At 36.2% G+C, this 16,725-nt stretch overlaps 1 protein-coding gene across 3 annotated transcripts in view; it reads right to left on the bottom strand.

Moving 5' to 3' along the window:
- The window catches only part of LOC145795380 (putative LRR receptor-like serine/threonine-protein kinase At1g07650), a 54,192-nt gene that overhangs the window by 25,696 nt on the left and 11,771 nt on the right, over positions 1-16,725 (bottom strand). For 2 of the 3 annotated variants that reach the window (XM_082879566.1, XM_082879564.1), the window contains exons 3-4: positions 14,118-14,189; positions 8,535-8,606 (exon numbers count right to left, since the gene is read on the bottom strand). In XM_082879566.1, coding sequence (XP_082735692.1) covers positions 8,535-8,606; positions 14,118-14,189 — 144 coding nt within the window. The remainder of the gene's footprint in view (positions 1-8,534; positions 8,607-14,117; positions 14,190-16,725) is intronic. The other variant, XM_082879565.1, reaches the window with a different exon arrangement.

Genomic DNA, 16,725 nt, shown 5'->3' with positions numbered 1-16,725 from the left:
TTTGAAGTGTTTATGCATGTTTCGTATGATTGGAAAACCATTGAGTTATAGTCTCAGTTTGGTTATTGAAAATGATGAATTTAACTCATAAATTGAGAAAAATAAATGAACGGAAATGAATTGAAGGAAACCGGATTATGATTAGAGATTTTATATAATTTGAGTATAAGAATCTGTGGACGTTTTATCGCAGGCATTGTATATGCATATAATACTTATACCTTTGCTAACTTTCATATACTGTGTTAGATGATTCCTACTGGGTTGTGGCTCACCTTATTTGGGAATAACATGTTCAGGTGATAGTGACATGCCTCCGACAAGGCAATAGCTTGGACGGTCTTTTGGGAGCAAGAGCTTCTTTACTTTTGATTATTTTTTTTTTTTTTGTAAAGCCAAAGGCTTAAAATGTATTGAGCAAAGCTCACTTTTGTGTAACCAAGTACTAACTTGGAAAGATGTAAGCCCATAGGGCATTTGATTATATGTTTAACTTCATCTCTTTTACTATTACAACACGCGATGTAGATTCATGATGAACATTTGTAAATGTGTAATACATGTGTTAACTTTTGTAAATGATCTCTGATGAATGAAAGTATTTTATTTCTATCATTCTTCCGTTATTGAATTGTATTTGTTGTACAATTTTGGAGGCGTTACAACTTAGTATCAAAGCGTACCGAATTTGAATACTTTGGGTACGTGGGAAGTGGTTAGTACCACAATGGGTTTGTCTCGCTTGGCTGAGACGTTAGTATGCATTGTATGCTTATGTGATAACATGCTTATTTGATTATATGTGTATGGGATTTAGTTCCTAAGATGTTGATTGGATCTACGAGTTTCTGGAAGTCCTATTAGAAGAGCATTTGATCACTGCTGTTTCTAATTGGAACTCTAGCAATGTCGTGGGACGGTCACTATCTAAGAAGGAAATTCCTATATGTTTATGTGATTATGTGCTTATATGGAGTGAATTATTGTTGTCCAATGCATTAGGACGCGAGTGAGTTAGCTTCGGCACATTTGTGAATGTGCTAATTTCTTGTGTTACCTTCATTAGGATGTCAGGACGTGATCGTGGTGGTAGGCGTGGTAGGCCTAGGAGGCACGAGATGCCTATATCGGGTGAAATTCCAACACAGGAGGAAGGAGTTGATCAGGCTAATGTGGCTAAACCAGTAGGTCAACAGGCCTGGAGCTTTGTGGGAATTTGTGGACATTCTCAAAGCTGAGAATCTAGTCCAGGCCCAGGTTGAGGTTGCTGAGGCAAGGCCATCTTTTTTGAAAAGAGAGTTTTTCTGGTCAAATCTGGATGAGTTTTGGGTGATCCTAAGGAGCCACTGAAGGCAGATGAGTGGCTTGAACAAATAGTGAAGACGTTCGAGATGCTTGGCATAGAGGACGACCAGTTAAAGGTGACCTTGGCGTCTTTTCAGCTAAAAGGGGATGCAGGTCAGTGGTGGAAGTATGCACGTGGACGCATTGGAGTGACTTGGGAGGCTTTTGTTAGTGCCTTCCAGTACAAGTTCCTACCTCCCACGGTTAGGGAGAAGTTAAGAGATCAATTTTCTCAACTTAAGCAATTGAACACGCTTGTGGCCGAGTTTGAGGCCACCTTCACTAGCTTGTCCAGGTTTGCACCTGAGCTTATGGCGACTGAAGAACACCGTTGTTTGGAGTTCAAGAAGAAATTGAGGACCGGACTCATGTTTAGAATGGCCAGATCTATGATTAGAGACTATAGGCGCCTTGTGGAGGCGGCGGCCCATCTTGAGACTATTATGCAAACAGAGGAGGAGGGGATGAGGGGCATCCCGGAGGAGTCAGAATATTTAGGGTGACGGTAAGCGGCAGAGGGGTTCTAACCCTCAGTAGTCCCAAGGAGCACAATCGAGGTCTACTTTTCTAGTGCCGATTTTGGGCTCTGGGAAAGGTGATCAAGGAGACATCACTTGTTTCAAATGTGGACAGTTGGACCACAAGTCTCCAACTTGCCCGTAGAGGGGAGGAGGGCAGCGAGCAGTATCGTCTTCGACTTGTTCTTAGGGCCAGAGCCAAGGGAGAGGGCAGTCGCCCACTTATTATCAGTATGGGCAGGCGGGGCACCTAAAGAGGTTTTGCCCACAGTTAGGTGGTACATCTGGTGTTTCTAGTTCGAGGCAGACACAAAGTCACCAGCCTACATAGTTAGTACAGGCCTCGAGGGCCAATCATGGAGCTTCTTCAGCCCAATCTGTGCATCTGGCTTATGGTCCGAGGGGTGAGTAGGTAGATCAGAGGCCAACAGGGTGTATGTATCTTGTTATCGCGCCGGACCTTGTACCGGCTCCTTCTGTAGTGAGAGGTACCTTTTTGCTTTGTAATTCAGTTGCTAATGTGTTGATTGATAGGAGTGCATGCCATTCTTTTATCTCGTCTGCATTTGCATCGTTTTTTGGATTGTAGTTGGCACAGTTAGCATCTCTTATTTGTGTAGAGTCACCTATTGGTGGTGAGCTCATCTTGAAACAGGGGTGTCGGGGTTATGACATAAAGGTCATCGGTCGTCGACTTCCTTTTGCATTTGTATTGATTGATATGTCTAGTTTTGATGTTATTTTGGGTATAGACTGGTTATCATCATACCAGGTTGTCATAGATTGCTTCCGTCAGAGGGTTACTGTATGTACTCTAAGCGGTGATTGTTTTTATTTCTTAGGGGACCGGGTGGATAGAGTCTTATCACCGGTGTATGATCCGCGTGGGCTGATTAAACTTAGTTGTCTCCTTACTAGCTTTTTGAGTAGTGAGTGTGATGAAGTTCGAATTGAGTTGCTAAGAGTGGTTTGTAAATACCTTGATGTCTTTCCCGAGGATCTTATTGGTTTGCCACCTCACCAAGAGATCGAGTTCTCTATTGATTTAGTGCCTGGTACGGCTCTGATTTCTATGGCTCTATATTTCTTTGCACCTACTGAGTTAAGTGAGTTGAAGATTCAACTCCAAGAACTGCTAGACAAGGGTTTTATCCGCCCTAGTACTTCACCTTAGGGAGCACCAGCTCTCTTTGCTAAAAAGAAAGATAGAGCGTTACGACTTTGTATAGATTACCGGAAGTTGAACCGGGTAACTGTTAAGAACAAATACCCAATGCCTCGTATAGATGATCTGTTTGATCAGTTGAAGGGGTCTTGTTGCTTCTCTAAGATAGACATGAGGTCAAGTTATCATCAGTTGAGGGTAAGGGAGGAGGATATCCTGAAAACAGCATTCTGTACGAGGTATGGCCATTACGAGTTTCTAGTGATGCCTTTTGGGTTGACCAATGCACCGACTGTTTTATGGATTTGATGAATCAGATCTTCCATGAGTTTCTAGATCGTTTTGTGGTCATCTTTGTGGACGATATTTTGATTTACTCACCCTCCGAGGAGGAACACGAGCCCATAAGTTGTATGCTAAGTTTGGGAAGTGTGAATTCTGGCTGAGAAAAGTTAAGTTCTTAGGTCATGTGGTATCCGGGGAAGGGGTGACTGTAGATTCATCCAAGATAGAGGCAATACAAGATTGGGCACAACCTAAGAATGCCTTTGAGATCCGTAGTTTCCTGGGGTTGGCCGGGTATTATCGGAAGTTTGTGAAGTATTTCTCTAGATTAGCTTCACCTTTAACTAGGCTGGCGAGGAAGGGAGTCAAATTTGTGTGGAATGAGACTTGTGAGAAGTCGTTCCAGGAACTTAAAGTTAGATTGACCACTGCTCCAGTTTTGATTATTTCGGAGAGGGGTTTGGGCCATTCAGTGTATTGTGATGCCTCATGGGAAGGTTTGGGTTGTGTATTGATGCAAGAGGGAAAGGTAGTAGCCTATGACTCACGACAGTTGAAGACACATGAGAGAAATTACCCTACCCATAACCTAGAATTAGCAGTGGTGATCTTTGCCTTAAAGATTTGGAGGCACTATTTGTATAGTGAGAAATTTGAGGTATTTTCCGACCACAAGAGTCTGAAGTATCTATTTACACAGAAACACTTAAATTTGAGGTAGAGAAGGTGGATGGAATTCGTAGAGGATTATGATTTTGAGTTGCATTATCATCCGGGAATGGCCAATGTTGTGGCTGACTCCTTGAGTCGGAAGTCAATTAGCAGTGTGACTGTATCACCATTCGGGAATGGGAGATGTTGGGTGCTCTTGGGGAGTTTGACTTGCATCTTGGCGAGTCCGTTGAATCTGCGGCTTTGTTTACGGTAGTTACCCAATCTACGCTTGTGAACCGAGTGTTAGAAGCGCAGAAGAGTGATCTCGAGATAGAGTTCATCCGGGAAAAGATCTCCAGTGGGAAAGTACAGAAGGGCTTAACTGTGTATCCCGATCAGAGTTTGAGATACCGAGATCGTTTGTTCGTGCTGGAGTCTTGCCGAAAGGAAGTACTCCAAGAGTTTCACCATTCACGCTTGCGGTGCATCCGAGAAGCACAAAGATGTATCATGACTTGAGTCACCAGTTTTGGTGGAGAGGTATGAAGAAGGACGTTGTTGTGTTTATATCGAAATGCTTTAATTGTCAATAAGTGAAAGCCGAGCACCAGAGCCCAACGGGTCTATTGCAACCCTTGCCTATAGCCGGGTGGAAGTGGGAGCATGTCACGACGGATTTTGTTTTGGGCCTTCCAAGGACTCAATGGGGTAGTGATGCCATTTGCGTGGTAGTTGACCGGTTGACCAAGTCGGCGCATTTTATTCCTATGCGAGTAAGTGACTCGAAAGATTATCTTGCCGACCTTTACATTAGGGACATAGTGAGGTTGCACGGGGTCCCTGTGACGATTGTTTCGAATAGAGATCCGCGTTTTACAGCTCGTTTGTAGTAGAGCTTGCAGAGTGCCTTGGGCACTAGATTGACCTTTAGCACCGCGTATCACCCTCAGACTGACGGGCAGTCTGAGCGTACCATCCAGATCTTTAAGGATATGCTTCGAGGCTGTGTCCTTGATTTTAAAGGATTGTGGAAGAGGCACTTGCCCTTAGTGGAGTTTGCCTATAATAACAGTTTTCAATCGAGTATTGGCATGGCACTGTTTGAGGCCTTGTATGGTCGACCTTGTAGATCTCCAGTGCGTTGGGCCAAGGTGGGTGATGCACCTTTGTTGGGCCTAGAGTTAGTTTGGGAAACAACAGAGAAGGTAACACTTATTCGTAAAAGGTTGATTACGACTCAGAGTTGCCAGAAAAGTTATGTCCATCGTAGGAGAAGACCCTTGTCTTTCAAGGTAGGAGATCATGTCTTTTTGAAAATATCACCTAGGCAGGGTTTGATGGGATTTGGGAAGAGTGGGAAGTTGTCCCCTCGGTTTATTGGCCCTTTTGAGATCCTTTAATGGATTGGGGAGGTTGCTTATCATTTGGCATTACCACCATAACTTTCCGGAGTGCATGACGTGTTTCATATTAGTATGCTTCAAAAGTATGAGCCGGATCCATCACACGTATTGGATTAGACCGACTTGGAGGTAGATGAGAATGCCTCGTATGAGGAAAGACTGGTAAGGGTCTTGGATAGACAGGACCAAGTCTTGCGAGGCAAGACAATTCCCTTGGTTAAAGTATTGTGGAAACAACACGGAGTCGAGGAATCAACTTGGGAATGTGAATTGGAAGTCCGAGAGAAATATCCAGACTTATTTGTTGATGTGTAATTTTATATTGAGATATCCATTATGCAAAATAAATGTAAAGACATTGTACATGTTATGGGCATACTGGAAACATGGACTCAATATGAGAAAAGTGTATGCTTTGAGAATATGAAATATTGTGGGTGTTGTATCACTTTTGGAAGCATTGTATATATTGTGAAAATTTTGGAAACTCAAATTTTTAATTAAACATTGTAAATGTTTTGAGAAATTTTAAATTTCATTTTAATATGGAACTTGGGTATCGATTCGATGAGAATGGATGACCGGAGAATGGGTCATGGTACTAAATTTATGAAAATAACATTGTTATGAGTGGTTTAATGTTGATTTTGAACTTGAATTGTTATTTCGGGGCGAAATTCCTTAAGGATGGGAGGTTATAACGATCCTGGTTTTGACCCAACTCTTGTGGTATCCCGGACTCGAGTTTAATGCTTTCATATACCTCTTGTTCCCCTTGTATCTCTTTATAATTGGCTTTCGGATTATGGTTGTGCATTTGGAACATGTTAGTTGCTTGTTTTTCCAAACCTGTGTTGTCCAGAATTTTGGTCTTCTGCTCGAGCGGTCCTTCTTGCTCTCGAGCAGGGTTTGCAAACCCTCAGTATTTTGCTCGTCTGCAATATACTATAAGAGTGTTTTCCACGCTCGAGCGGCGTTTCCTACGCTCGAGCGGACCTTCCTGCGCTCGAGCGCTGGTCAGTAATCTGCAAAACTTCTGGATGTGTGTTATCTACACTCAAGCGGTGAGTGTCTTGTCGATTTTGTCTTAGCGCTCGAGCGGAACAAAATTATGTGTCTGACGCTCGAGCGTCAACTTCTCCGCTCGAGCAGACTGTGCGTCTATCAGATCACAAAAGTGACATTTTATATCACTTTTTCATCCTTCTCTCTCTCTAAAACTCTCCAAAAACCTAGATCTTCACTCTCTCTCTCTCTCTAAAATACTCTCTCTCTCTACATTTTCTCTTAGATCCATTGATCTCTCCACCCTAGTGTCTTTGGAAAAAGGGTAGAGCATCTTGAAAGCTACATTTTGATCTGATTGGAGTTTGATTTCAGCGTCATTGAAGCTTTTTCCTGGCTCCATTGGTCTCCTAACTTGAGGTAGGGATCTTTCTACACCTTCATATGACCTTTAACTTAGTTATTTGTCATTTGTGAAGCAATGGTGTGATTTGGGAATGTTTTAAGGAAATCTAGGGTTTGGGTTCAAGTTTGAAAAGAGGGGTTTTTGGTGAATAAGAGATAAAAGATTGTGCGGTTTGAAAATGGTGTTGTACTGTGTCCAAACTGATGATTTTGGTACTTGTGAATACTTTGGAAAGAAGGGAGATTTTGCCCTAATTGGACCAAATTATTATTTTGTGTAAATAATTGAAATTGGCATTAAAAATGTGAAATTGGAGAGTTATTGATATGAATGATGAGATTAGTTATGTATTATCCCACTCCTTGGAAATTTTAAGTAAATCATCTGTCTTGAGATTTAACATCTGTTTAGAAATAATTATATTGGGCTATCGGTGGAGGATAACTATGATTGTTGTAGAAATTGTATGAGAATTAGGTGAATTAAAACTAATCCATGGTTGGTTACCATTGAATATGATCATGTTTAAATATATTGTACATGTATGATTGTTTAGGAGAAGAAAGGGAATGTACTCCATGTTTGATTATGTATTTACATACATTGCATATGTATGATTGTTTGGGAGAAGAAAGGGGATGGACTCCATTGTTTGGGAGGAGAAAGGGGATTAGACTCCACTATAATTAAGTTGGCTGGAGTATCTTGGGTGAAAGTCCCGAAATTTATACATGGGTGCCGATCCCGCAAACGAAATATCTGTAAAATGGCAATTTGAAGTGTTTATGCATGTTTCGTATGATTGGAAAACCATTGAGTTATAGTTTCAGTTTGGTTGTTGAAAAATGATGAATTTGACTGATAAATTGAGAAAAATAAATGAATGGAAATAAATTGAAGGAAACCGGATTATGATTAGAGATTTGGTATAATATGAGTATAAGAATCTATGGACGTTTTATCGCAGGCATTGTATATGCATGTTGTACTTACACCTTTGCTAACTTTCATATATTGTGTTAGCTGATTCCTACTAGGTTGTGGCTCACCTTATTTGGGAATAACATTTTCAAGTGTTGGTGACATGCCTCCGCCAAGGCAATAGCTTGGAGGGTCTTTTGGGAGCAAGAGCTTCTTTACTTTTGATTATTGTTTTGTAATGCCGAGGCCTTAAAATGTATTGAGCGAAGCTCACTTATGTGTAACCAAATACTGACTTGGAAAGATGTAAGCCCATAGGGCATTTGATTGTATGTTTAACTTCATCTCTCTTACTATTACAACACATGTTGTAGATTCAAGATGAACATTTATGAATGTATAATGCATGTGTTAACTTTTGTCATTGATCTCTGATGAATGAAAGTATTTTATTTCTATCATTCTCCCGCCATTGAATTGTATTTGTTGCACAATTTTGGGGGCGTTACATTCAAGAAACTAGTCTAAGTACTCAGATATATATAACTAGAGGTGTAAGCCTACCTGATGGGTGTGCTATTAAATTAGTAAAATATAAATTTTAATTTTGAATTAGAAATGTATATATAGTGTTTGTTGATCAAGTGGTAAGGGTGTTGTTTTCCAAACTCAAGATCTTAGGTTCAAATCTTGTGCACTTCACTGCAGGACACTAAAGTAAGTTGTTCACATATATAATAGTGTAGATTTTTTTTTTTTAGCAGAATATATAATAGTATAGATAATTACTCACATATATATATGGAGAGAGAGAGAGAGAGAGAGAGACATACATATGTGTTACTTGTTGCAGGGAACCCCATTGTGGAGGGATTGTACCATTAAGGTAGTTACGAGTGAGGTCACTGTAAGAAGAGAAGTGTTTAAAGTATTTTTTTAAATTCAATGATGGATTTGCAAAACTGAGCATTAAAAATGAGCAAAATGAAAACTGATGCGGGCAAGAAATAGGTTTTTCTTTTTAAATACACCCATTTAATTTAGGGATTTTATGAGCATGGCACCATCTTGAGTTATATTTTGAACATTTATTTCAATTATTCAAGGTCGAACATACAATATTTTCATAGTAGTTAAGGTCTCTCAACATTTTTACAGAGAAAATTCAACTCAAAGAAATTTTGTCCAACTCAGAGAAATTTCAATTTTCATAGAGAAATTTCAAAATTTCTTTGTGATCATACCCGAGAATTTCAAAATTTCTCTAAGTCAGGGCTGAAATTTCTCTGAGTCAAGCGAAATTTCTCTGAGTCGGACAAAATTTCTCTAAGTCAAATTTTCTCTATAAAAATGTTCAGAGATCTTAACTAATAAAATAAAAACATTTTGGACCTCTTCTACTACACAAAGTTAGAGATGGATGTTTCACTAATTTTCCCTTTAATTTTAGGGATTTTATGAACATAGCACCTCTTTGAGTTTTATTTTGAACATCTATTTCATTTATTTTTATTTTTTTAGGTATTCAGACTATAAAGTCTAATTCTAAAAAATTTGGGCTAATATACTTAAAATCTATTCTTTTAGGGTCCAAAAGATAATTATAATTTAAAAAATCATTTTACTACTATCTACTCGGCTATTTATTCATTGCCTACTTATCTATCTATTTGTCTACGTTACTTGTTTATCCACCCATGTGTTCACGTGTCATCCCACTATTTGTCCATGTGTCACCTATCTGTCAACGTTACTTGTTTATCTACCTATGTGTCCATATGTCATCCCACTATTTGTTCATATGTCACATATTTGTCCATATTATCACCAACCATTACTGTCAACTTTTCCAATGCACTTTCTACCGCCGGGGAATTTTTTGCGGTCCAATGGTGGTCCGGTGGTGTCCGACAATGGAAATGTAATTGGAAAAAAATTCTTCAAAAAAAAATTTGCTCTTCGTACTAATCAATTTCATTAAAGAACATTCTATTTGCACACCATACAAACTTTCAATACACACCACAAATGGTATTTAGATATAAAGTTCTGAACAAAAGTCAAATGTTCGGATTCAAAATTATGAACAAACATAAATTGTTCAAATGTACATTCCATTCAATTGTTTTTATTTGAACAACTACTTTATGTTCATAAAATTATATCCAAACATTTTATTATTGTTCAAAAATTTATATTCGAAAACTCGTTTGTAATTTGTACTGAGAGTTTGTTTGGAATGCAAATAGAATTACCCTTTCATTAAATAAAAAATTAGTGAAACATCCATTTCTAACTTTGGGTAGTGGGAGAGGTCCAATATGTTTGTTTTTTGTTAGCTAAAGTCCCTCAATGAAATTTTTCTGTGTCGACTTTTCTCTGTAAAAATGTTAAGAGACTACAACTACTATAAAAATATTATATGTCTATTATCTTATAAAATCTTAATATCAGGAACCTTAAAAAAAATTAAAATTAAAATTAAAAAGAAAAGAGAAAATTGGTGATAAATCTACTTTAAAGGGTGTCTAAGGCATTAGATCCAGTGTATTTTTTTATTATTAATGAGAAGTCCACCATTTGTAAAATAGTTTGGTGAGAGGTCCTTTTACTTGTTTTGAAGGATATTTTGTTTCTAATTTTACCCCTGTTGACTTTTTGTTGACTATTTGTTCAAATTTTTTTCTATCTATTCAAATTTTTTTTCTATGTGTTCAATTTTTTTTCTATCTGTTCAATTTTTTTGTCATCTATTCAAATTCTTGTGTTATTTTTTCCTATCTGTTGAAATTTCTATCTATGTAAAATTTGTGAAATAGTTTGGTGAGATCTCCGCAACAACAATAGAGCTATGTCGGCAATGAAGAGCGACAGCCGTATCGCAGAGGTTGTTAGCCACGATGGCGACGCGAGGCGGAACGGTGGACGGCGAGATTGAAGAGGAGAGAGAGTGAGAGTTTTGATTTTTATTGATTGTGTTCGCGTATATCAGTATATATATATATATATATAAAGAGTATTTTGGTCATTTTATTTGAGGTTATCCTTTTGGACAATGTGTTTTCCCACCTGGACCTTTAGTTAAATAAAATTGTAATTTGAATTTTCAAATCAAGTGTCCTAAAAAAAATTCTCCTTCATTAAATATGTCCTTATCACCCAAAAAATATCAAACATTGGACTAAATAACATACGACTCTATGGTTATAGACTTTTCACCAATTATTGATATTTTTTTAACATCCGATCATCCATAAAAATTAAATAAAATAATAATTTGTATATTTTAGTAACATAAACTGTGTATATTTTTTATACTTTAATCAGTGAAAAATAAAAAATAACATATACATTATTATTCTTCTATTCTAGCGAAATACTTGTACATATGGAGGGATTAGGGGATTTCTAAATATATTTATTCAACTTCTCATTCCATCCACTATATTACATGAAAAAGATATTTAGGGTTGGTTTGGTAACTGCATTGCATTTTAATTGTTTTCTTTCCTTCTTTTTAAAAGCTTTTTTAAGAGTAAAATTGTTGTTAAAAAAGTTGATACATTTGATAACTGTTTAAAAAATTAGCTTTGTTGTTATTCAAAAATTTTAAGTAAGTTTTTTTTTTTTTATTTAGTGATTTTTTTGAAAAAATAAGAAGTTTAATTTTTACAGTGATTCCAGTTTTGACCCGACCCTTGTTATATTCTATATACGAGTTTCATGGTTTCGTAGTGTTTTTCATATCTTGCCTCCCTTCTTTTTCCTTAAATTTGGCTATTGGATTGTTATGGATGTATTTGGGACAGGATGGTTGCAAGGTTTCCCAACTCTTGCTGCCCAGGATTTTGCTCATTCACTCGAGCAGCAATTTTTGCGCTCGAGCGGGCTTTGCAAACTCTCAGTACTTTTGCAGGCCTGCAAAACTACTGGGAGAATGTATTATGTGCTCGAGCGGTGTTTCCTACGCTCAAGCGGTCGTGAGCTCAAACGGCCATTCGTGCACTCGAACGGCCATAGTCTGTTGTCTGCAAAACTACTGGAAGTGTGTAATTTGCGCTCGAGCGGCGTCGCCTTTCTTTATTGTGTCTTGGCGCTGGAGCGTCACTTCTTGCACTTGAGCGGAGCAACTTATTGTGTCTGATGCTCGAACGGACTGTGCGTATATCAATTCGCAGCAGCCACTTTTTACATCACTTTTCATCTCTTTCTCTCTTAAAAACATTTCAAAACCCTAGATCTTGACACACTCTCTCTCTAAAACTCACTCTCTCTCCACATTTTCACCTAGCTCCACTGGGTTCTCTAGCCCAGTGTCTTTGAGGACAAGGTAGAGCACCTCAAGGGTTTCGTTTTGATCCGAATAAACCTTGGTTTCGACGTCTTTGGAGTTCATCCATTGCTTTGCTTTCCATCTCACTTTGAGGTAGGGACTTTCTTCACTCTCTCATGAGTTTTAACTTCGTTATTTATTGATGTGTAGAGAATATTGGTATTTGGGATGATTTTGAACAAACCTAGGGTTTTGGTTTGAAATCAAAAGAGGGGTTTTCAAATGAATGTATTGAAAATGGTTATGGGTATAGATATGAGGATGTGTTATGTTAAATTTGTTAATTTTCACATAGATTGGATTTGGTAGGTAATGGAGTTTTGCCCTAAAATGTTCTAAATAATTATTTTGTTTAAATAATGAAATCGGTATTGGGAATATGAAATTGGATAGATGTTTATATAAATGGTGGAGTAAGATATGTATTATCTCACACCTATGGAAATTTGGATAATTTATCTATTGCAAAGATTGTAAATCTGTTTAGAAATATCTGTTTTAGGCTATCGGTGGAGGATACTCATGATTGTTGTAAAAATTGCATGAAGATTAGGCGAATTGAAACTAGTCCCTTAGTCGTTATCATTGAATATGATAATGATGTGTATACATTGTATATATATGATATTTGGGAGGAGAAATAGAATGTACTCCATGTTTAGGAGAAGAAAGGGAATGGACTCTAGTGAATTAAGTTAGCATGTGTATCTGGGGTGAAAGTCCCGAAAACCGCGCGTATACATGGGTGCCGATTCCTGCGGACGAAATTTCCGTAAAATGGCAAGTGAATGTATTTGTATGATAATTATATTCATTGGAGACCTGTGAGGTGTATCCTCTGTTTGATTGATTAAATGAAGTGAGTATAACTAATGAATTAAGATGTGAGTATAACTAATGAATTGAGATGTAAGTTTGACATAACATGGTTTTGGAAAACAATTATAAAAGATTTTGTCATTGGGCATTGAACATGTGCATCATACTTATATCTTTGTTTAGATTCATATATTGTGATAGATTGTCTCTACTGGGTTTTGGCTTACCCTACTTGAGAAAATCATTTTCAAGTACTGTTGGCATGCCTCCTCCAAGAACTTAGCTTGGGAGGACCTAGGAGCTAAAGCCTCTATTTTGTTGTTTTGTATTTAATGTTTGCACAGCATAAGGCTTTATATGCTTGGAGCTTAAGACGCTCCTTTCGTTATAACCAAGCATAGTCTTGGAAAGCTGTAAGCCTATAGGGCATCCATTTTGCTGTTCATTAAGTTGATATCACATGCTATAGATTCAGGGTAGAGCTTATGAATGTATAACGCATGTGTCATTTGTTGTAAATTAACTTTGATTAATGAAAGTATATTATTTTGTTTATGTCATCTTGTACTAGTTTTTTGCATATGAATTATTGTAATTATTTTGGAGGCGTTACAATTTTTGGGGAAATTATTATATTAAAAAAAAAGATTTGACCTTATAAGAAAATAAACCACAACTTTTTAATTCTACCAATTTAAACCCTAATCTTTTTATTTGTTTTCAATCTAAATGATTTGTCTATTAACCGAGAGAGAAAAAAAAAATGATATCGTAGTCATTAAACTCAACGTAAAAATATATTTTAGACATTTTATATATACCTACATTTAGTTTAATGACTAAAATATTATTTTGGCCGTCGGTATTACTTAAAAAAAATAAGTGAATGGTTTAGATTGAAAATAAAATTTAAATCGACAAAATTAAAAATCTAAGATTCATTTAATACAAGGGTCAAACTTTGAATATATTTTTATTTTATTTTTTTTGTAATCTTTTCTTAATTTTTTTTAACAATTTTCAAACTGGGATGTATCTTATAATTTTTTTCCTTCTCAATTGTTAGCTAAACAAATAAAAACTAATCAGCTAAAGCTTTTCTATTTAATTCCCTGTTTGGGAAGGGAGAAAATATCCCAAAAGCTAAAAAAAGGCTACAAAATATCATATCACTCTTTCTATTTTTTTTACATATATTTTCATTAAAAATCAATTAAAATAATAAATTCCGAAATGAGTGTTGACCAAACAAGGCCTTACTTACATTACTTTTAGGAAGGGGAGCTTGACAAATTCTGCTGGGAGGGTCCCTGAAAGATTCTGTGATTTGAGGATTCTGCACTTCAACAGAAATTGAGTTATACTTGCACCCAAAAAATAAAGATTGTTTACTAGCAAAACATTACACAGAAAAATATTTTTTTAATTGCGATTTTATTTTATTACTTTCTTATTTTTTTTGCAGCATGTATAAATTTAGGGAAATGTTCAGGTGTGCGTCCCTGTAAGGGTGCATATTATATGCAACCTATCACAAAATGTACAATTATATCACAAAATTTTGTAATATCAACCACAAAATGAGTAATCTCGCCACAAATTGGCATAACAAAAATGTTCAAAATTTGTGGTTGATTTTGCAAAAATTATGATTTGATTACGACATTTTTGTTACGCCAATTTGTGGTGAAATTACGCATTTTATAATTGATGTTATGAAATTTTGTGATAAAGTTACACATTTTTGTGGTAGGTTGTTGTGCACACTGGAGGATTTTCCATAAATTTAAATTTATAATACTTAAATTTTGTCCATATCTTTGCGTCTGTTAACATAATTAAGTTGGGAAACTAAATTGAAATTGTTTTTATACATTGGGACCAGATTGACATAATTTAAATATTGGGAACCAAATTAAAATATTTTATACATTAGAGACCAAACTAATATAATTTAAATATTAAGAACCAAAATAATACATGACCCATAATTTGAAAACTGAAACTGTAATTAACTCTTAAATTCTCCTAGTTGTCAAGTAATGAATGGACATTTTTCATGGTTAATGCTCTCCATGTATGACGCTATCCCACTCCATAACAAAGGCTAGAATAATTTGACTATCCTTATCAAATTTAGGTGTTTTTTTAAATGGTTTTTTTGGCCCTTTTAGCAGTTAAAAAAATTGTGTTTGAAAAATTGTATAAGAAAAAGTTTTTTTTTAATGAAAAAATTGATACGACATTAAACTTTTTTAGCTGGTTGTAAATATCTTAGTGACTTTTTAACTTTTTTTAACTAATTCCCAAACACAGTTTTTGTGGACTTTATTGAATATTTTTATCAAATAAAAAAAAGGAACTAACAAAACTAAATAATGGACAAGAACTAAATTATTGGCCATAGGTCATTTGAGAACAAGAAGGTTGTGAATGTGAATATAACCCCCTACCCATAAGTAACTCCATCCAAAGTTTTAACATAGTTGTAATCAAATTAATTATAATATGTTTAGTAATTGTTATGTTTACAATTATCTATTTTTGTTTTTAGAAAATTTAAAAATTGTAAATGGAAATAGGTTTGACAACTGACTTTGTTTCCAACAAAATAAAAAACTGATTTTCAAAAGTTAAGGGGAAAAAATTGTGCTTTAATTGTTTTGAAAACTAATTTGTATTCCCTCCTTCCTTTACCATCTATGGCCACATTTGGCTATCCCTACTGGTCACGCACCACTCCTAACAACCCCACACCTTGATGACTTATCAACAAAAAAAAAAATATATATTCTTTTAATATATGTGTAAGCCAAACATGGTTTTTGTTTTTATTTAAAAATTTTTTAAAAAAAAGTTATGTTTTCTCTAAAGAAAAAACAAGATACCTATTAGTGTTTTATTAGATAGATAGGTGTTTTTTTTTTGACGCATTAGAAGTGAAAGGTAAGAGGAAGGAGGATTGAGTTAGAGGAGTCTATCGAGGGGTAAAAAAATGACCCGAGACCAGCCAGCGGCCCGAAGTGAGCCCGGTCTAGTTAGGCCCGAGCCTAACCCAGGACGTTGGGCCTAAACCTGGGCCTTTCATTTGAAACCCAACACGGCCCATTGGCCTGGCCAAAAAAGGCTTGCAACGGTTAAATAAATAATAATAATAATAATAATAATAATAATAATAAAAAAAAAAAAAAAAGAGGGTCTTTTCGTTGCACAAGGAGGCAGAACTGTTGCCTAACCCCTGCTGCCCTGCCCTACCCCTTGCCATGTATGTGCCATCACATCATTGCAATTTGTAATGAATGGAAAAAAAAATTAAATGCCGACACCTCTGCAGACTAAAAGAAAAAAAAGTTAATAATAAAAATAATATTTTAATTTAACAGTCACATTACTGTTTAACACAATGGTCAAAAAAAAAAATTTATTTACAAATTTACTTTAATCTTTCAAATTTCTATAAATATCTTTCATTTTTCAAAATAAATCTCACAAATAATTCTCTTTCTTAAATTCTCAATCTCTCTCAACTCTCAATTAATTTTGCAGTGTCATCCCTAAATAGCAATTGTAATTGTGCAAGAAGAAACTTTTATCAGAACAAACTAATTTTTGTATCACATTCGCCAGTCAGTAACATTAATTAGTGTTAGGTTTTTATTCTTGACAATCCCGTTTGACAAAATTCTTTTCAGTTGTAATTGTATTCGATCTTTTATTTCAGTGAGGTTTTGAGTTTTAGATGCGAATCCAACCCGAATTGTGCCTTGCAGAGAAGTTTCAGAGGATAATTCTTTCATGTTTGCCACTTCGCTGATGATGTCGGGGATCGAGTTGCCCGGTCAGCTAGCGGGGGTCCAGGGGCCGTTTGTGCA

Source organism: Camellia sinensis, chromosome 7 (genome assembly GCF_055761805.1).
Source record: "Camellia sinensis isolate YWXY chromosome 7, ASM5576180v1, whole genome shotgun sequence".
In the NCBI taxonomy this organism is placed as follows: domain Eukaryota; kingdom Viridiplantae; phylum Streptophyta; class Magnoliopsida; order Ericales; family Theaceae; genus Camellia; species Camellia sinensis.
This window is presented reverse-complemented; position numbering and strand designations above follow the sequence as displayed.